At 38.6% G+C, this 21,212-nt stretch overlaps 1 protein-coding gene and 1 long non-coding RNA gene across 11 annotated transcripts in view; one reads left to right on the top strand and one right to left on the bottom strand.

The window, feature by feature from the left end:
* The window catches only part of LOC142064616 (uncharacterized), a 69,432-nt gene extending 69,067 nt beyond the window's left edge, over positions 1-365 (top strand). Inside the window, exon 4 of the long non-coding RNA XR_012663167.1 lies at positions 286-365. This is a non-coding gene — a long non-coding RNA (uncharacterized LOC142064616). The remainder of the gene's footprint in view (positions 1-285) is intronic.
* CTNNA3 (catenin alpha 3) overlaps positions 1-21,212 on the bottom strand; it is a 562,887-nt gene that overhangs the window by 20,632 nt on the left and 521,043 nt on the right. For all 10 annotated transcript variants that reach the window (XM_075109794.1, XM_075109793.1, XM_075109796.1 and 7 more), the window contains 2 exons: positions 7,917-8,022; positions 284-418 (listed from right to left, as the gene is read on the bottom strand). In XM_075109794.1, the coding sequence (XP_074965895.1) occupies positions 284-418; positions 7,917-8,022 (241 nt within the window). The remainder of the gene's footprint in view (positions 1-283; positions 419-7,916; positions 8,023-21,212) is intronic.

The raw sequence follows: 21,212 nt of genomic DNA, 5'->3' as shown, positions 1-21,212 counted from the left end.
ATGGGTCACAGTTCTTAAAACCAAATTACTCCAGAATAACAGTGAAGAGCAATATGTTCTGAGAAATTAAAAGACAAAAAACCACAAGCGATTACTATTCCTGTTAAGCCAGCAGATTTATGCTTCACTGTCTTAGATTCTCTGTGTTAAATGAGTGTAAAAAAGTCGGAAGTAAAACGAAATTCAGGACTACACTGGAATATCTTGCAGGCACAGGAAAGCACAACTCATATTTAAGATTTATTTTGATCAACGTAATAATTTTTACCATTTTTGTACTTACAGCAGACATGATGAGCTCTCCACCGAGGTTCTGGATTTCTGCTTTAACTTGACTGCAGATTTTGAGCTGATGGGAGTACAGCTTGACCTGTTCTAGGTAAGCCAACAAATCCTGTTTGCACGATTGGTCTGGACACTGAAGATTAAGAAAATAACAATTAAGAAAGCCTTTCAGCAACCTGTCTCAGACATCAGGTTAATAGTTCACTGAGGAGCATTCAACCTGTACGCGAGTGTGGCCTTGCTTTTCATTGCAGCTGTATCAGGTTGCATGGTTCTTTCCTCTTGTGAAGCTTTTTAACAAAATAATTGGAGAAGCTCAGAATAATCCTAAACTTCCACATATTAAGTTTTTATTTAACACTGCTGGGCTTGCCTTAGCAATATTTCTAAACACATTTTTTATTGTATAGAATAATTATGTTCCATTCAATTCCAAAGAGATTATAATTTCTTTTTAAGAAGATACCTACGTTAACAGTATTACTTATGTAGGCAATTGTAAACATAAATGAAAAGCAATGTTAACATTTATATGAAATTATGCTTCATCTTATAATACAATCTATTGGTGTTATTCACCTTGATCCACAGGTCTTCTGTATCAGTGGGAAAAGGAAAATGTCTTACAGAAAACTCACTGATTTCAATACTTTTGACAAGACCTCATTTTTTATAACAATAGCATCTTTCTACCCTCACTTCTGTGAACTCCCAAAGTTCTTGGGAGTACTTGGAGGGGAAATACTGCTCTGTGATTATCAGGCTAGACACCTAAGGCCTGGCACACATTTGTTGTAAAGCTGCTTTGCATTCCTCTGCCAGAATAAAGGGATCTTAAGGTGAATGGTGAGTCCTTATTGTGCTACCACAGCTCTGAAAAGTGATCATGGTAAATAAGAAATAGATCCCTACATAGATCAGGGACATGTTTTTAGCCTGTGAGCTGTACTTACATTTAAATATGTCAACTTTCTTTTGATAAGAAATTGTGTTCAGCTTTGAGTATTAAAAAAGAAAAGATACATTCCCACCAACTGGAGTGGCAACAACCATCTGTGGTTTTGTACAGTTATTAAACCTTTGGTCTTACGGAACTGTGGTCAATGCAGTAGTGATAAAAATCCAATACCTGCCAGAAGTTAGAAAAAGCACCGGTTCTACTTAATTCATTAAATCTTTTGCCTAAACTACTGGCTTTGCTGAAGAAATTTAATACTTGTTTAAAATGGGAGTGTGATGATTCTACTCTTCATGACTATGCAATAGAATAGAAATGTTTGGTTAAGCAAACAAGTTCATCTTTTAGACTTAGGAAAAGATAACAAGGAATTAAAGCGAACAATTTTAAAATAATGAATATGAAAAAAATGTCAGTCCTTACCTCATGTTCTGCTAGATCTGTTACTAAAATGTTTTCTGTACTTTAGCATAGTTTAGAAGAAAAATTGAAGAGCTTCTTGACACCCTCTCTTTCCTATGTGTGAGGTTTTCAAAGTGTTAGTGTATTACCAAAAACTATACTATGTCTTTGTTTCTTCCTTACTCAACACTGCTTTAATAACTGCACAAATCAGTATTTAAATGCTGGTATCTCAGTGACAGTGATCTTTTCTTCTCCACAGGAAAATCCCAAAAGATGGACAGATAGGGTGCCCAGACAGTATCCCAGCCACTTCAAATCGTGACAATGTCACTTACAGAAGTTCAGATACAAGAATATCTTAACCTTATTGTATACTACTCTCTATATTGGCAGGCCAGTCACATTACTATCCTTCCTACATATCATTAGAGAAGACACGTAACATTTTAGGAATGCTGAAGAAGACATGCATCAAAGACTAGGAAACTGCCACTCGAGAACAAGACCTTGAGCTTAAAATAGGTCTGTGGAAACACTGGTTCAGTGCTCAGTAGCATTAAATAAAAGCAAATGCTAGGCATTATTAGGAAAAGACCTCTGAATTGTAATTATGCAACTGTACCACTCAGTGCTATACCCACAGCTTTACTACCCCGTGTAGGTGCGGTGCATCTTTCCCCTCTCTTGCCCATTACAAGGCACATAAGAAAACAGGAAAAGGACAACAAAGATTTTAATGAAGACAGGTATTGTTTTCTCCAATACAAAGCTAAGAGGTCATTAAAAGTTCAAAACAAAAGGAGACTGTTCTTAACACTGTGTTGTAAAGTTGCAGATATCTTTGCTGCAGAGTGGTTATACAAAAAGCTTACATGCATTAAAAAAAATTACTGGACAAAATAACGAAAAATATCAACATCTATTTAATGCATCAAGTGTATCAAAAATATGTTTGGTTAAGTAAATTCTTGAATGGCTGCTGGAGAGAAATGGGAGACCATTTTGTAGATGTATGATGAAACACATGCCGTTATCTCACCAAGTTCCGTACATAATCACTATTAACTCTTGTGAGCAACAGGAATATTGGCTTGAAAGAACCTATGGACTGATCAAGTGTGCTCCTGTTTTCGTACTTAACTCATAAAACTTTACAGATAAGGCAGGGACCAACACAATACAAAGAGGCTTTTACAGAGGTAAAGATAACATTCTACACTACTTTAAGCAGGATAAAGTACTACAAAAGAATTAAAGCCTCATGCCATACAGCATATCCAAATCAACCATAAACAGATGTTAGAAATGAATGTGATCTGTACAGAGGATATTCCGTAAGGAATCTTCTACATACTGCTCAGAAGCATCTGGTACAAGCAACACTTGCTTACTAGTGAAACCAAACACTACGCTGAAACAGAAGGACAATTAATAAATTCTGAGCTTAATCATTCCAGAGGCAATTGATGGTTACTAGTTTAATGCCTCACATTCTATTCTTAGCTAGAGACCCTGGCAAATGATGAGAGGTTCTTTCCCATAGATACCGAAGGTAGTGGGGTGTTCACAAGAGCTTTCTGTAAGAACAGGATCAGAACTGACTTGCATCCAAAAGATGCAGTGGTGTTTTACCTAAAAGAAGTAACACCCACAGAAACCTCAAAGTGATTTGGTAAATCATGCAGTGATTAAAAACACAGTGAAACCAACATTCACGATCCAAATGAAAATGCCACTGGCACAGCAGTGGCACAAAGATCATGACAAACAATTTGCAGGAGATTCTGACTGCAAACAAGATTGTTCTTGCTTTACTTTGATTTCATCCCTTTGCTAACAAAGTCAGTAGCATTTCTCTAGAATCTGTATCTGTCTTCATGGTGATTAATACTGGGGTCTAATCACACACAGACCAGCTACTATAAATATAGATGAATAATTTATTGCAACTATTTGTTTATTGTAAGCTTTTAGGTAAGATGATCCTGTAATCAGGAGATCTTTTTGGAACATCTGCTTCGATTGCATTTATCAGCTCATCATTTTAAAGGATGCCTTTTTATTTATACTTTCAGGAAAACTTTTTTAAAGTACATGAAATCAGCTTCTAAGTCAGGAGACTACCTGGTTCTATAGCAGGAGATGCTTCATATTGATCCCTATACTTCCAGAATCTAAAAGTTGTTAACGTTTTATTGCACTGATGTATTGATCCTGACCAAGAGACCACTGTACATGGAGGTGTTATTGATCCACGCAGCAGTAACCTGAGTAGGGCCAGGTGCGTGCTGCACAGCGCTGCACGTACTGCTTGGCCTTCAGGCCGCGCTGTGGCATACGGCAGCAGGGGAGCTTGCGGGCAGCCACCCGCTGCGTGTCCTTGCCTTTATCTAGACTGCAGAAAGAAGTTCTCTTGTGAACATCCCATTTGGCAGTGGGAAAGATTAATAGAGTTGTTTCCTTGTAAGAAAAGTCTGTAATAGCTTGAATGACCAAAATGGGGGAACCTCTTCTACGGACAGGGTCTGCCCAGCATGCTGTGCACGGACTGGAGGGCCGTTCGATGCTACACCACCTGGGGTTCCCACCACTGAAAGGGATGTAAGATTATCTGCTATTCTTTCCTTACAGCGACAGTCCTGACAAATAGCATTTTAAGTGACACCTCACAGAGTCTGAGGCACGGACCAGCACCTCCTGGTGCAAAACAACTGGAAAACTGAGGAGGTTTTTAATAAAGATTGTAACCTAGAGCACACGGCATTAAAACTGGGATGCGCTAACTGCCTAAATTATCTTAGGGCTTTCAGGTCACCAGCTTGACAAAGAATTTGCAACAATCTTAATTTAAACTAAATTTATTATCAATGTACTTGAGATTAATTTGCCTAGGCTTATGTTGATGCTGTACTGTGATTATTTTCACCGTTTTTAACTCTGAGTCATTTTAAATGCTGTGAGTAGGGACTGAAATATAACTGAATTCTGCTACTTGTACCACACCATGTCCCCTTCCTTCAAACACAGGAAAAGGGATTTTTAAAAATCTGAAATGAAGGCCGATGTACCAGAGAGGTGCTGCTGTGGCTGCTGAGTTATAAAATACTGCAAATACAGTTTCAGGATGGGGTATTTTTTTTCCCCTCCTAACAGAAAAACTGTATGAATGACAAAATTCCACAGTTCTCAATTTTGATTCTCTGAAATTACATGGAGTGTGAACCTAAAAAAATTCATTTGAAAATGTTTTATGAACAGGAAAAGGTCAAAGAGATAAGACAATGATGCTTCATTATGCAGTGATTGCTTATTTTAGGTTCTTGCTCAGGTCTGAAGCTAGATGGAGGAAATAGAGCAAGGTTTTTGCTCTTCTTCCTTGCGTGTAGGTTTGAATGCCCAAAATGCTATCATAAATTAATGTGGTCCTGTTAACTGCAAAGGCAGATTCATGGGACAACTGTGAACAGTAAAGTGATGCGGCCTAATTAAATGACAGTATCCGAAGTGGTAGCAAATACTTACAGGGCAGCCTAAGCAAGTGGTGATAAACTGTCAAGGAATGTATGTGCAGGAAGAATGCAAGGGCCCTGCAAGAGTTACCTGAAAACTGGTACAATGTAGAGCTATAAATTTTCACTTTTGAAGAAAATCATACAAATTCATTTTTACATGGAATAAAAATTCCACATAATTTAGATGTTACTGAAAGGCAAGAGGTGAACTATTTCTCTAACAAGTATTAATGCTGCTGAGAAAGGCATTAATAAAACCTCATTAGAAATCATGTTCCAGCCTGGGCACCAAATTCTTGAAGGGTTCCTTCAGTTTGGACCAACTTCAGAGAACAGCTATTAAGTAGCCCAGAGGAAGGTAAAGTTTCTTTCATTTTAGGACCCCAAGACAGCAAGGCATAGGAAATTTGGCAAAATAACAGCTGAGAAAGGAATTAATGGTCTTTACAACTACATTGGAGATTAAAAAAGAAAAACCACCATTGTCAGAAAAGAGTTAAAGGACAGTAAAAAAAAAAGTAAAAAAAAAAAAGTAAAAAAAAAGTAAAAGAAAACAGTTAAAGGATAATTTGGCATGGGGAAAAAGGTTATAGATGTTGAAAGATTTCTAGCCATCTCAGGAATGAGAAGATCACATTAAGCATCTCTGTAACAGAGTAGTAAAGGTGAGATTCTCTTATTAAGTGTGACACACGTCTAGCGATGACTGTAGTTGTCTTCACCACAGAGGTACCGTAAGGGCTGCTTTGGTTCTTTTTTTTTTTTTCCTAAATTGTGTATGTTCATTATCATCTAGCGCTTGTAATTTGTAATTACATCTAAAGTACACCTAAAACTGACAAGTGTCTTCCAGAACCATACAAGATGCCACAGGGAGTAAATACCAGGGGTCAATGGCTCACGGGTACCAACTGTGTGCAAGCTCTGAGCTTACACATGGAAATTATTTGATTGAATCCAGTAAAAAGGTTAAAATAACTTGATTAATGTCAAATTTCCCAGCAGCTACGAGGGTACACACAAATTATGGGCACTATTAATTATTGGCTAGTTTTCCTCACAGTAATCTGTTCATGTTTCTAGTCTGGAGTCACTAATAACACAGAAAAAGGAAAATTTTAGAAAAGAAATACCTCAGTGAGCCTGAGTGAGACTAAAAAGAGCAAGAGATGACCCATACCTTTGGCTTTGATGTCACATCATTTTCTGCCATAGATCAGTGACAAGTTACGGTTTTGGAACTTAATTTGCAATTGATAAAATCTTGAAAGGAAACATTCTCCAATGCTCTTGAAAAGAGAGCTGCCCTGAAAGAGTATCTGTCAAGATCACAAATGGGGACTGAAGGCATTTTACCTAGCTTTTCCACAAATCAGGTCACAACTGTATAGACAGGGAATAGAAATTCTTTGTCTTGTTATCTGGAATTCAGAGAGACGTACGACATAAAACACTAACAGATTGTTGCTGCTTCACAGATACTAGAAAAGCAAGCATTGTATATGATGATCAAAAGCGAGGGGAAAAGAGACAGTATGTCAGGGTGTGGAAGACAGTGACTATACCACGCTACCCTGGGCCTAAAAGGCAGTCACAAAGACTAGGAACATAATGTTTTAGATTTGATACGCTGACATTTCGCTCTACGGTTCTGTTCTCACCGTCTGGCCGTAAAAGAACCAACCTGACGTAGTACAGAGGGCTGCACGTGAGGAGTTGCTTGGTGTATTCCTTTGCTAAGCTCCTACGCAGTTGTCTTACCAGGAAAATCTGCATGCTTATCGATTTATGTAGATCCTGCTTTGGGTTTTTTGGTGGGTTTTTTTGAGCTATCTGATGCTTTAAAAATCCAATGGAAGTAAAATAGACCTTATAGCTCTAACCCTTTGCATTTGATGATGTATGTATATCCTTTAAATGCTAAAAAAATCACCTTGAGACTGCAGGTATGCAAAGGCCAAAACTCTGACTATCCAGAAGGGTATCTACATGGAAAAACATTTGACAGCAATGCTCCAAAGAAACAGCCAGTATTGGCGGGGAGAGATAGGAAGGGTAACCTAGGTATAGCAAAAGCACAGATTCTGTAACATAGATAGAGATTAGGGTGAAAAACAAATCATTTCAAAGACAGAGAAGGTCAGTAACCATACAAAGCACGGTGCTGAGACCTAGCAGCTGTCCAAAACAGGCAGCCCGCTCAGCAGAACTCTCTGCCAACGCAACAAGCCTTTGTTCCCACATCTAAGCTGACTCACCTGAAACAACTTGAGTTTATGGGTAATTTACCCAAGGAAGTCACGAATGGACTATGCTATGTATCTAAAATGTTGTGTTCACAGCTTAAAGGAGCTACTAATATATATGTATGTATATATACATATATTCATATATACTATAGCTCTCTAAATGTTGCATTCACAGCTTAAAGGAGCTCACAAATATACACGTACGTACAAATACGTACGTATATAAATATATGTATATATAAATCTGTGCTATAAGTACACATACACTTATGTGTTTCTAAGTGTATATAAACAGACACATTGATATGTATGAAGAGTCGTCTCCACACATACAATTAAGACAGGATCCTGTCCATGGCTTCAGACAATGAGAAGAAAAGGAAAATCAGACAATTAGATATAAAAATGTCGCAAGTGCTTTTATAAGTGACCTTCTTAGGTGTTGGAGGTTCTGTGGATGGCTTAATCTGTGACAAAGTTTAATGCGTTGCTGCATAAATAACCTACCTGATTGGCAATCAGCCGTGCTAGGACATCCATCCTTGATCCTGACTCTGAAATCATTTTTGCTGCATTAATTACATCAGATGTGTTCTTCAGTGGTCCTCTACCCCTTCAAATGAAACAAAGAACTCTATTACATTATTCAAAAAGCAAGAATAAATCATATCCATGCAAATTAGGCACAGAATAACTCAACTGAATAAAACAACTAATCCATACAGAAGCAACATTAATTAAATCCCCGCCCCTCCAACTGTTTTGTTTTCATGTCCCACAAATTTGTATTGTTTGGCATCAACTGGATGCAGAAGTCCCAGAAAGATACCACACAGTTTTCTCAGGCTGGAAGCACAACCCATGCCAAATCCTGAGGATACCGATTTTAAGAGTGTAGTTGTGCCGTTTGCTTTTCCCATGGTTATATGAAGTTTATGTTCTTTCCCCTTCCAGTAATTTTCTAATAAACACGTTCAAAGAAAGTTCGGCTCAGTGATGTATTCAGGGACTCATTATAGACATCTGGTCAGAAAAGCTAAGGGGGTTTTTTTTATTACTTAATTGGTGTATGCAAGAATGGAAATCCTGCAATTAAAACTAACAAATACAACTGAAAATACAGAAATGCCATATCTCAAAGTACTTTCCAGTCATTTCATAAATTATTCAAAGACCAATTTTCAGGTTAGGGAAACTAAAGTTCTTGTGAACAGTCTGTCAAGAAACCAACCTCTTTTTTGTTGTACAAACAGCCCCCACCCAAACGCAAAAATCTTCTTTATTTACATGAGCATGTTTCTACAACCTAAGAAGTAAATTGTGGCTACTTAAGATAAGTAATATTGACAACCATCATCTTCACATTTCTCATGCTTCAGCTTCTTCAATGCTGAAATTCTTCAGCTAAACTAAAATCAACACTTGATTATATACTTCACACATGCATAAAGTGAGCAACCCTGCTAAATGCAACTTTGCATTTAACATCTTTGACAAGAATACTCATAGTTTTATTATATAAACATGGAAATTGAAATGAGGCCTTCAGGAATTACAAGTTCTGCAATGGACAAAGGAAGTAGGAAACACAGGGTAAAATGACTGTATTTATTCAAATGAGAAGACTCTTTTCCTTGAACCTAATATGGTTTCTTGTACAAAGACAACAAACCATTCCAGTAAAAAAATCATTTTTGCTAATAATATTATCATATGTAGTTATAGAAACATTTCACTCAGTAGAAAGACAATGATGACAACACAATGTGGCAGGTAATGTTTAATCTCTTCTTTTCTTGATTAATTACATTGCTTAGCAAAGAACTGTTTGTTGATCCCTGGGGAAAAAGCATACTTTACAAATTACAGTTCCTTATTCCCAACTTTTGAAGCCCACATGTGGAACAACCTAGAATTAGATATTTTACAATTTATTTTTCTACAAAAAGGTACCTTATTGTTATTGAAAACCTATTTAGCTATTTTATCAGACTTTACAGAAGAATAATAGTGTATGTGAGAAATGAATTTGCAAATGCAATCCCATGGGTCCAGATTAAGTACTTCAAACTTGACCATACCCTTCATTTGCCTTTGCTGGTATTTTCCCTTCGTTGCACAACTGAATTCATACAACTGCAATACTGAACCTCCCCACCATTTCAGCCCACCGATTACCTTTTCATTGCTATTTGCATTGTGCAAGCTATGTCAGTTGCTCCATAGCGTGCCCCTTAGGTGCTGTACAAACTATAAGCAGTCCAGTACTCTCCTGGAAAGTTGCACCAGAAAAGGTGAACATAACCCATAATTCAAGAAGTTGGGAAAGGAGACATGGCACAAAAGCGCAAGTAATTTCTGCTTAGGTAATTTTTGTGAGTACCAGCCAGCAGCTTTTTTGACATCTCAAGATATGCTGGCTGAGTATTTTGAAGGTGAAGCTGTTCAATTAAACTAGCAATTTACTTGTATCTGTGCAAGTCCCTCAGAGGATCTGGCTAACAGAATGAAGCAATTGTATCCAAGAAAGACATTTCAAACAAATGACTAGGAAGTATTTCTTTCCACCACAAATGCAGCCACCACGAGAGCCATTAGACGAACACTTAGCAACGAGGACTCCCAGACTTCTGCTCCACTTGCCACCTAATTGCATCAATGGTTCAAGTTCTTCTGTACTACATTCTCTAAGAAATGTGGGGCAGGATGCTTATGAGCTATAAACCATACCAAGTCTTGAACTAAATGCTCAGAAATAGTGTTTATGAATGTCTTGGGCTTATATTAAAAAGTGTTGAAAAACCAGCATGTTAAATTACACATACAAAGAGGGCTCCTTTTCTACACAGCCAAGAACTACCTGTGCTCCTTTTTTCACCCTCACGTAAAATCCAGACCCCTTTAAATAAACTACAGGTTTAATTGCCTTGGGGTATGGCTTAATGAGCCATTAGTCCCACTTCATGATGTTTGGCAATGCTATCCACTAAATACTTTTAGAAGAATACCCAGGAGAGTATGCCAAATGTGCTGAATCACCAGCCAAACGGATGAACCAGACAGAAAAAAACAGAATGAAATTTCTAAGGGGACAACTGCAAACTCTAAATTTGGACATAAACAACTGCATAGAAAGAGAGATACAGCCTATATAGTAGGTTTCAAAAAAGATACAGAGGTTATTGCAGTGGGTCAGTCTGATGATTTTTTTCTTTTAATCTAATAAAGAAGTTTTATGTTGTTTGGTGAGTGACTACCAGTTCCAATGCATGTTGCCTTCTAATGTTATCGGTACAGCTGTGCATTTTGTGAGTTCCCAGTTTTCCTCATTTAGCACCAGATCAGCAAATCCATAATGCCACTAGATCAGATTAACTGGAGACTGGATGTGGATTGAACCCTCTAGGCTGAAAGGAAGTGAAACTCCCAGTTCCTAGATAAATACCTAATCTAATCCATCTATCACTAGAATATACTACTCTCCTAGCAATGTTTTTAAACAAATATTTTATTGCGGTTTTGTCTTTTTTTTTTTTTTTTTAATTGTAAGGAATGACTGGAATTATACTTACTTACAGACCCCAGTTGAAAAGGGGAGCCTAAACCCCCCCAGAAGGAGGGATGTAACCTCACGTTTAACATTTCTATCGGTAATTTTGTCTGCCCCTTTCAGCTCAATGTGCATGGTTTTAGATGCCATTTGTGAAGGGATTGGTGTTCAAGGATGGAAAATTATGCTTTTTGGCATCAAGGCTCTAAACAAAAATCCCTTTTTATTACAGTTGGCTGCATGTCTCTGTCAGTTATACCTAGACAAACAGAAGGCAGCAGAGTTCCTCAGGGCAGTCACTTAGGGAGAGCGTAACTGTAGAGCGTACACATGGGTGCTAGAGCTGACCATTTTGTTACAGCTGTGGACACAGGAGCAAGAAGGATTCTAGTTTCACTCACTTTCTATCCCATTCCAAGTTTACAGGTTGGGAAATTAGGAGAAAAAATTTCTTACGGCCACCAAAACTGCCAGCATAACTGACTAAAGGCCAAACCCACACTCAACATTTACAGATGCAATGGCTGAAGCAGTTCCACTCATTAACAAAATAAATGTTATATAAATAAAAGTGTAGCCAGATGAGAAAAGGACAGTGTGGTGAAAAGCTAAAAGGTGTGAGGTAAATGACTGTAAACTCTCTGTATTAAACAGTATTTTGTAGCAAAGAATACTTTTTGTGAGTAAAGGAATTTAAGACTTACAAAAATACCTGGATTAAATGGACCCAGGAATGGGTCAGTGACATTCCAGGTAATGTGAACACAGCTCATATATTAATATTTTAGAATTCTGGAAATGAAAATGAGTTTAAGACAGAAATTTATCTTCCCTCTTCTTTTTTGCCTTCCTGCACTGGCAGTATATCAGGTCTGCATCTCCCTCACAGACAAGTAAGGGAGAGGAGGTCCAGCAGCATAGGGTTTTTTACAGCACGAGTGGGGTGATATCTATGAAACTAACATAGTTGGTAAATGAGTATTACATGGGCTGATCTGGCTAAGACTGTTTTTTATTGGATTGGTGCCTTTGAGTGCACAGAAGTCAGCCACAGACCCTGTTGGGAGTGCTGAGTGCTGCCCTTCAAAGACTCTTGGTATGAACGTTAGCAGAGCAATTGACCTCATTTTGTCTATCAGTTCCAAGTGGTGTCTGCTGAAAGCCAATAAATCCTATCAATTTATAATCAAACAAACAAGTTGGAAATGTGCAGAATATAAGAGAGAGGAGTAACAGCCAACATGATTTTTCAAGGATAAATATTGTCAGAGCAATGTAAAGTAAGTTTTCATGGCTTCTAGAAAGATGAGAAGCTGTAAATACCATGTATCTTCAGATAGGATTCTGAAACTGTCTCCCATTGTACTTTCATAAATCACCTAAAGAATATGTGGTCTAGACAAAATAACTGTCAGGGGGACAGATGCAAAACTCTTGGAAGAGCATGCTCCACGAGAGACTGGTTATCAATGGGCTGCTGTCACAATTGAGGGAAAAATAGGAAGGAACCTGGTTTTGCTGGGTTCTGCCTTAATTTCTGCACTGCTCAGTTCTTTATTTATGACTTTAATTAAGGAAAAAGAATGCGTAATAAACTTGATACTGATATGGAAGGGGAAGGAAATAGGCTGGGAGGCCAGACTTGGAATTAAGTATTACCTTAAAAGTATCGAAGAAAAAGTCATTGCAGTTGAAAAAGGATATATGCACTCAGGTAGGAAAATGAAATGCACAGATAGAAGTGGAGAGTCAGTCCCTACACAAGAGGACAGTAAGAAGCAATCTGGAGTTTCAGTGGATTACAAATCCATCAGGAAACAATACCAGCATGCTGCAGTAGAAAAGGCAATGGGAAAATGGTAAATACCCAGGAGAAGTAACACTTATGCTCTTTTTTACAGATGCGAGGTCTCTGTAGGACAACTGGAAGGACATAAGACTTAATTTAGAAAAGACTGAGTGCCAATGGAACAGATTAGGTTTGGGTTTCCTTCCTAAAGCTTCAGCTTACTATGGTGGAATAAGCAGTAAGGCTCTGTTAAAAATCTTGGCATGGGAATGCCTCTTCAACTGCAGTCACTGGGTTATGTGGCACAACAGGATTATATGGCACTTACACAGTCTTATGGTTACACGGTCTATCAACAGTGATCTCTTGGCTAACATCATGCATGTCTCATCTCAAAGGCATCTATTCTGACAACAGCCACCTCCTGTTCCAGGGAACAGTAGGAAGTGACACAGAATTTCTGGATGAACCTGCAATAATTAGCCCAACAAATTCTAAAGCACTCGTTTTGAAGAAACCAAAGAAGTGAGAAAACATACTAAAGACAGAAACAGTTCAAAAGTCCAGACTCTTCCTTTGAGTTAAGTTGGCAGGAGGCCAGCTGTGCTTCCCTCTTCTCCCAGACCTTTACAGGATGATAATGCAACTGTGGCTAAAGAAATACTGAAAATGAAGGCCAGTGTAATAATCCACAGTAGTTAAATCCTTTACACCAGTGTGGCAGTTAAATGGAAATTGGGAAGTACTGTTATTTACCAGATTTTTTTTTTACATCAATAGAAGTTTATATCAGTCCTACGATTTCCTTCTTTTTCTGTGCTGTGGCACATTCTACTATGGAGATACTTCACTGTTGATCTCATGTTGGTAATTTTCTTACCTAGGTTATCCTTCTCTTCCCAAATCCCTTTTGCTTTCACCAGCTTTACAAAATTAATAAAGCTATTATTTAGAAGGCTTTGCTCTAAGAGGAACCCAGTCGTTTATTTCCTTTTGTTCTCTTACTTCCCGTATTCTGCCACCCTAGACCAAAATAGAGCAATCATAATTTTTTTCAGCACTTAGTAGACAATACAGAGGCCAAGTTTTCAAAGGCCTTTAGTGTCTACCAATTTCAATTCTGTGAGCGATGTCCAATAGTCTCTGAATATCACTAAAATCATGATCACTTGTGTGGTCACTGAAGAAAATCACATTTCACAAAACATCATGAAGACTCTCTGGTATATTTGTAGTTCATTTTTGGTGCCCTGCCTGCGCAATAGCGATTCTCATTCGCGGGCCACCACTTCCCCTCAGGTGCTCTGACGCAGAATAGCATGGCCTTGCCCCCTCCTTCACCCCCAGCTTTCAAGTGCCATGGTCCCTGGCTACCAGTTTGAAAAAGCCCTTAGGTCCATCCCTGACAGTGTCTGCCCCTCACCTCTTCATACTTTTCCCAAAGCAGGCCACTTCTGACTCTTCAAAGGACAACGTGACTGCAAAACAACAAACAAAATGCCCTTCTTTTGTATTAGCGTTTGAAGAAACTATTTTATAATATTAAAACACAGAAGAGACCTTTTATTATTGATCCTCCGTGTTTTCTTCCTCTCTCTGCTTTAATTAATGAAGTATAAATACAGCTATTTAAACATGAGGACAAAACACTTTTGTTTCTAAGCTCACATATCCTATTTTGTCAGCTGTATAAACTTTGTTAGAAAATTCCAGGCACTAAAACTTGGCTGCAGGGTAAAGGTGAACATGACAGTATTGCAAAATAACTGTCACTAGAAGTGCTATTCCTGGTCTCCCATTTTACAAAGCATATGGCTTAACATCGAGGAATTCTTGCTTCTGAATGTAGTCCCATATAGCAGAGTGCTGCTCCATCATCCTAATCACGACACTTATGAAACTGAGAAATCCTGAAATAGTAGGGAAAAAATACTGGTATTATTTGAATAGTTACTGAACATTATGTTACTTGTCAAAGATCCTTCATAATTTGCAACGACATCCTAATATAGTATGGAAGAGAAGAGAGGAGAACATGAGACAGAAGTCAAATGCAAACAGAAAAGAAGGTATGTCAGGAGAGGAGCTGTACGTGTAGCCTGGGAGGCAGAAGAGCAGCTGAAAACCTGACTACAAGTTCTTATATCAGAAGTCTGACAAAACTAATCACAGCAACAACAGAATGTGGAAAGCAAAGCATCAAAAGGATATGTTTGTACGTGTCTGACTCTGATGTGTATGTATATGCATTGAATATTTTTGTGCACAACCATCAAACACAGAAGTGTCTTTGTTTACACACATTTACAGAGATGAAAATCTAAAAACTGTGAGATCTTCCCATCCTTACACTTGTGCACACAGACAGACACCCTTGCCCTTCACCTATTAATCCAAAGTCCAAATCTTCTTAAAGATGCTTGGACTTCTCTTGCCAACCCTGATGAAATGCTTTAATGAAAATGTCCCATTTCTACCCAGTTGAGACCAGCTGCAGGAGGTGTTTATAATAAAAACAGACAAACCACCATAGGATTAAATATATATTTTATGTATATTTATAGAAAATCTTAAGAGTATAAAACTGTCCTTGTGATCAGAAGATGAAAAGCACTTCATAGTGCAGAGCTGGTTGTTGTTACTAAATCATCAGTGGATTTTATATTGGACTCAAAGAAAAAAAAAAAAAAGAAAAAAATGCCAAAAGCCTGTAGTGATAAAAATAGTAGAAAGACAGGAGGCTGCCCTGCAGAAGGTCTCAACTGGGTATAAAATGGCCACTTTGATGATGCATTTCATCAAAGACTGCAAGAGAAGTTGAACTGTCCAAGGGTGTCCGTCTGCGTGCACCCATGTGAGTATGGAAAGAGCTCACAATTCTAGAATTTTCAGTTCTGTAAGTGCATGAAAATGTAGAAACACTTCTGTGTTTGGTAGCAGTTTATTAAACTAGAGGTGAAATTGTAACAAAAGCAGCAGTTTGTACAACGTAGCACGACTGAAAAAATTTGATGATGCCATTACTGAGCAGATGCCATCCATTGAAGCTCAATGATTCGCATTTTTTTAGTTACAGAGGAAACAGTTTGCAGATGTAGAAACTGGTTCCCCCAGTTAGCTGTTTCAGAGCCACTTCTTCCTGTGCCACCACAAAGCTCCCCCCTAAATCTCCCTCTGATTTGTTTATCAGATCCATACACAACAGTATCAGTACAATGTAAGAGAATACCACAACATCACCAGAGAGAGAGTTCTGGTATCCAAACCAGGCATCAATTATTTGTTTCTCACCTCTTTTTCCTCTAATTATCTCTTGGATGTTTCTCCATTTTTTTTTCTGCTTCCAAATCCAGCTTTTCAAAGGATACTTTGATTCTTTTAGCTGCTAGGAAGGCCAGCAGATCTTACCAGTCATGGGCTTTAATGTGGATGTCTATAATTTTTAATCACTACATTACATATCTATAGTTACTGTTTTGTTGATCACAGAAGTCTCTGCTATTTGCCTCATCAATCTCCCTTCTCCTGTTTTCCCTGTCATGAACAGAGATTACCCAGAGACTTCAACACCTCTAATATAAGAAACCATGCAATAGCCTCGGAGAGTGTGTGTTTCAGTAATTTTAAAAATCCAAGCCTTTCCAAAACTGAAACAAATTATGAACAAGTGACATTAAAATTGTATGCATACATCTTAATAAAAGCACAGCTCCCTTGCAGTCTGACTGGATTACGCAACAAAGTGGACAATGCAAAAGGAGATGTCAAATCTCATCCTTTGTGACCAGGTCAGACACAGCCCATGACACTTCTGTAGGCACTGACAGCCTGTCTGCAGAGGTACTTCGGATTGTCTCCTGTGAGAGCTGAAAGAGCGAACACGGAGATGTTCGGCTATGTGGAGTATGTTTCAAATGTAACAGCACTGCAGCTCCGTATCTGCACTTTCTCAAAGCTCAGAGGTGAATTATGGCCGAGTCAGAAAGCTGGCGTTATCTCTAAGGGCTCCCACCGCGGAGTGGCCCATCTGCTTCCCACTCTTGCAGACCATGTGTTGATTTTTTCAATAGGAGTTACAACATGGACTAGAAAAAGCAAGTCCTAACAGCCTGGAAGCAGAAAATTGCCATCAGAGGGTAACTAATGAAGCAAAATATGAATGTAAGTAGTACAGTGCAAACATACAGCAATGCCACTTAAATAAGTAAATATGGTGTAATAAAACTTTCTTGCTATGCCATTACCTTTAAAAAATGAAAGAAACATTCCCTTTTTTCTAAAAAGTGTATGTTTTCAGTTCTCCAATGAGAGAAAGCAAATTAATTGCTCTGAAAATCATTTGTTGCATCTGTTTTCTATTAACTTTTTTTAAAAAAGAATCCAGCCGCATATATATCCGCACTATTTCCTCACTGTTTCAGAACATGCCTTGTAGCAAGGCCTGTTACAGCAATTAAAACTCAGTTAATCCCAAAAGGTAGAGGTTAAAATTCAAACAGCACATTTTATTTTGGTGCTTTATGACCACTATGCTATGATTTTCTGAGGATATTTATTTCTTGTTTAATTGTGTCATTAAAAAAAAGAATGGCAGACCTTCCCTTTTGAAATTTTACAGCAGCGCACAGACACTCATGAACAGAGCGTTAAAACCGAGTTACTGGGATCTCGGCACAGGGTAGTGTTCTTCTGGGAAATCATCTCTCTAAAACAGGACAGCTGATCTTCCTCTGGACTCTCTATTGCAAGTGTCCTCACAACAGCATCTTCAGCTGGATTGTGAGAGACTTCCAAAACCACCCCTCTGCTGAGTTTTTATCATTCAGCTGGCCTGTGGTCCTACATGAGTACTCCGGCCTGTGCATAATCAATCCATTGCTATCCATTAACCAAACTGCACGCATCCTCACGACTTTAGTGGGGGACAAAGGGCTGCCCGAAGTCACCATTTCTGCATCTGCAGCAACAGTTTCTGCTGGCTATTTACAACTATCTTCTGCGTACAGTTTCATCAATTTTACAGCAGGAACTGCCTGGGGAGCCTGGACGGGTCAGATTCTCCACCTCAGCTGTTTCTGAACACAGCAGGAGCTGCCTGGGGAAACCCTAAGGACACTCTAGAACTCCCATCCGCAGAGCTCCTGTACCACTTGGTTACCTCCTTATCAGTGTGGGTGGCTACTTCAGTCAGTCACCTTGTCTACACTCAGCCCACTGTTCCAAGGCCATTCGTTGTCTGGAGGATTAAGATGACTACATGGAGACCACACACAGTTCAATTAATGTACTAGCACATTCTGTGAAACACGGAATTGTCATATGCTTTTCTGTTATAAAACAAAGCAGGGATGGAGTCCATGGTAGGATCTGACTCCACGTGTTTAAACACTTAGTAAAACGAACAGCATATATGAACGAGCAGAAAGTACTTCTCCCTCTAGCCTCAAGCAGGCAGAATCATCTCTGGATGTAGAAAATAAGCTGATACAGAATAAATTGCTGCAATTTAAAAACACTAACTACTTGAAGAAAACCATTCAGAACTCTGGCAGATGCATAGCGAAACACGTAAGTTCAGAAGGACCGAGGTAAAGGTTGAAGGTGCCGCCTACCCTCTGGACATGGAGTTATGGAGAAGCTTTTAATTACATCATCACAAACCCAGAGTAAAATACATGGTACACTTTACATACTGGTGGGGAGAAAATGGATGTTAGCAAAAGAAGATGTGCACACTGTAAAGAACCATATTTTAATGGATTTTTAGATTTTCAATCATGAAAGCAAACAAAAGAGATAGTAAATTCATTATTCAAAAATAAAAACTGAAAAACCCAAACTTGGAGTTCATAGAGATCTGGTTTTTTATGAACGGTAAGACAAAGAGTTTGTCAAGAACTGAAATAACAGAATGAGACCTCTGATTCAGTAATATGGGATAAAAGTGACAGCTACATGATATACCCAGATAGCAGTAATTTTGCATTTATACGCACTATGTGACCACTCTGTCATTCCTGATCTTACAGTTTTGATGTTTTTTCCCTAGTCCAGTTGACCACAATCCCACTATTCACATGACAGTAGATATATCAAAGGAAAGTAGATCAATGAATTCAGTTTGCTCTCACATATGTCATAGTTTACATCATTAAACATCACATATATTTTGTGGCAACACAATTAAATACCTTTTGGACTGACTGCCTCTACATGAAGACTACCTTGCAAGTGAAGACAGTTTATCTATATTTCAACACCAGCCAAACAAACTAGAAAGTCTGGGAAACCTGTCTCACACACACACAGATTGACCTGCTTTCTTAACAGTTTCCAGCTTTCATTATATCTCCCAGATTAACACAGCACATAGTACATAAATACATGAAATGCGGGATCCTTCCCCACTATCCTCCACCTGACTTCCTTGGAAATATCTTTGGCCAATGGATCAAACGCAGGTATTCTATGCAGCTGGTGAAGGAAAATCATGGTAGTCCCACTCTGCCGTAAACTCCAGCTATGAAACTGCGGTGAGGACAAGCACTGAGAGCTGGACAATGTTCTCCAGGCAATTCTCTGTATTCTAGCAGGCGAAGCACTATTAACCCGCCACCAACCCACTTGGCAACTCCCTCCAGCGCCTCCCTACACCCACTAATTGTCTGGCTGTTTTCTTGACTGCGTCTATTGCTGCGTGCAGCCATCCTGACACAAGGACTGCCTACACACAATAGATATGCCTTGAATACACCACAGGCATTATGGTCTACTGGCACTTACACAAAGAATTCCACTTAGGAGCTTTCAGGTATTTAGAAAACGTGACTTATCAATGGATGATGGAGATAACTAATCACCTTTCCTCATAAGATATATGTTTCCTGCTGAGGGTATGTCAGAGAATACCTAAAGATAGAAAAGAAAGCCAGAACCCAGCTATGCAGTCCATGCAGGTGTGAACACAGGCTGCTCCGATGTCTTTCAATACAATTAAGAGCTATATCAACAACATACAGTTGTAATTCTGAACCCTTCTTATCTCCAATTTTCTCATTCACTTTGACTGTATCTTCAATCATAGTAAATAAAAAAAACTCCTCCGGATTTCAAAAATCACAAGGCTGGCCAAAAAGTATGCCACTTGGGTTTTTTTGAGCTTGCTTTATTTCTACAGCTCAAGGCTGCACACTGGTCATGTCTTCAAGCTTTTAATCTCTAATCATGAAAGGCCAAACCTTTTTACCTTTAAATAAAGTTTAAGGCTCTCTCCAACTCAAAACAAGGGCTTCCTTAGCACAGACAGCTATGATGAGTGGCCACTCTCTACAGGCCATCCTCTCCAGCATCCCTACCCTGCCAGGCAGTAGCAACAGGAGACACGGATGCACTGCAGCTCGGCGCCATGGCTGAGGCCACTGCGACACCTCTGTAAGAACAGGGAAAGATGATGGCTGGAAGAGCAACAAATATCTTCACATGCAAAGCAGAGCCCCGACAGGCTCATCTACCCACAGGTCTTCAGAAGCAGATACTTTAAGGAAAAAGAAAAAGAAACTTGCATTGCTAGATGCAGAAGAAAATTGACAGAACTGGCAAAACTGATTAATGGTAGTAATATCATGGGCTAGAAAGAAGGCCGTGCTACAGTCAGGTCTGTCTCATGGCATTGTTTTACTCTACATAGTTAGCCTCTACAAATCTTTTCTTTCACCTTCCCTATAACATTTTTTGCATTAACTGGATTCACAGCACAATCATTTTACCTCCAGTTCTTGTCAATACTTCCTACTGCAATATTCTTTATGGAAAGGCTTATCATTCCACTGAAACGTTGATTCCAAAACGAATCTTTCAGAATGCCTTTACTACACGTATCATCCTGCTAACCAGCAGTCATGCCATTTTCAGAGTTTACATGTGCTATCCTACTTCTGGTATTAACACGTGCTATTAATAATTATAATTTCCAACACTTCTGCCTATAAGCTATCATTAATAGCTTTTAAAGATGCTTGAAAGAGCAAGACCTCTCACTGGTACAACTATTATTTTAACTACCCAGTATGTCACAACAAAGGAATCAGTCTTCTGAAAAATCCCCCCAAAAATACAAATATTACCAAAGTCTGATAGAAAAACTCACCTGGGCTATCAGTAACCTGCTAACAATTTTTCCTGAAAAAGGCGTATTTGACTAAGGGTATGTAAAAATACTGCAATACTGTGCTCATCTAGTGTTTTGCTAAAAAAAAATTCACAATGATCCAAGATTTTGCTAATATGATAAACGGATTTTAAGTTGAATGAAGTTTAGCACAGAACATGCGAATGGAAGAAATCTTTGAAGTTAGGGAGCCAGTGTTCTGGTAGTTGAACTACCATACTTTAAAATTGCATTCATCAGGGTTTCAAGTTTCTTCTTCAAAAAACAATGCAACTTTTGCCTGATTGTGACATCTGA

This window comes from Phalacrocorax aristotelis, chromosome 14 (assembly GCF_949628215.1).
Source record: "Phalacrocorax aristotelis chromosome 14, bGulAri2.1, whole genome shotgun sequence".
Taxonomy (NCBI): Eukaryota; Metazoa; Chordata; class Aves; order Suliformes; family Phalacrocoracidae; genus Phalacrocorax; species Phalacrocorax aristotelis.
This window is presented reverse-complemented; position numbering and strand designations above follow the sequence as displayed.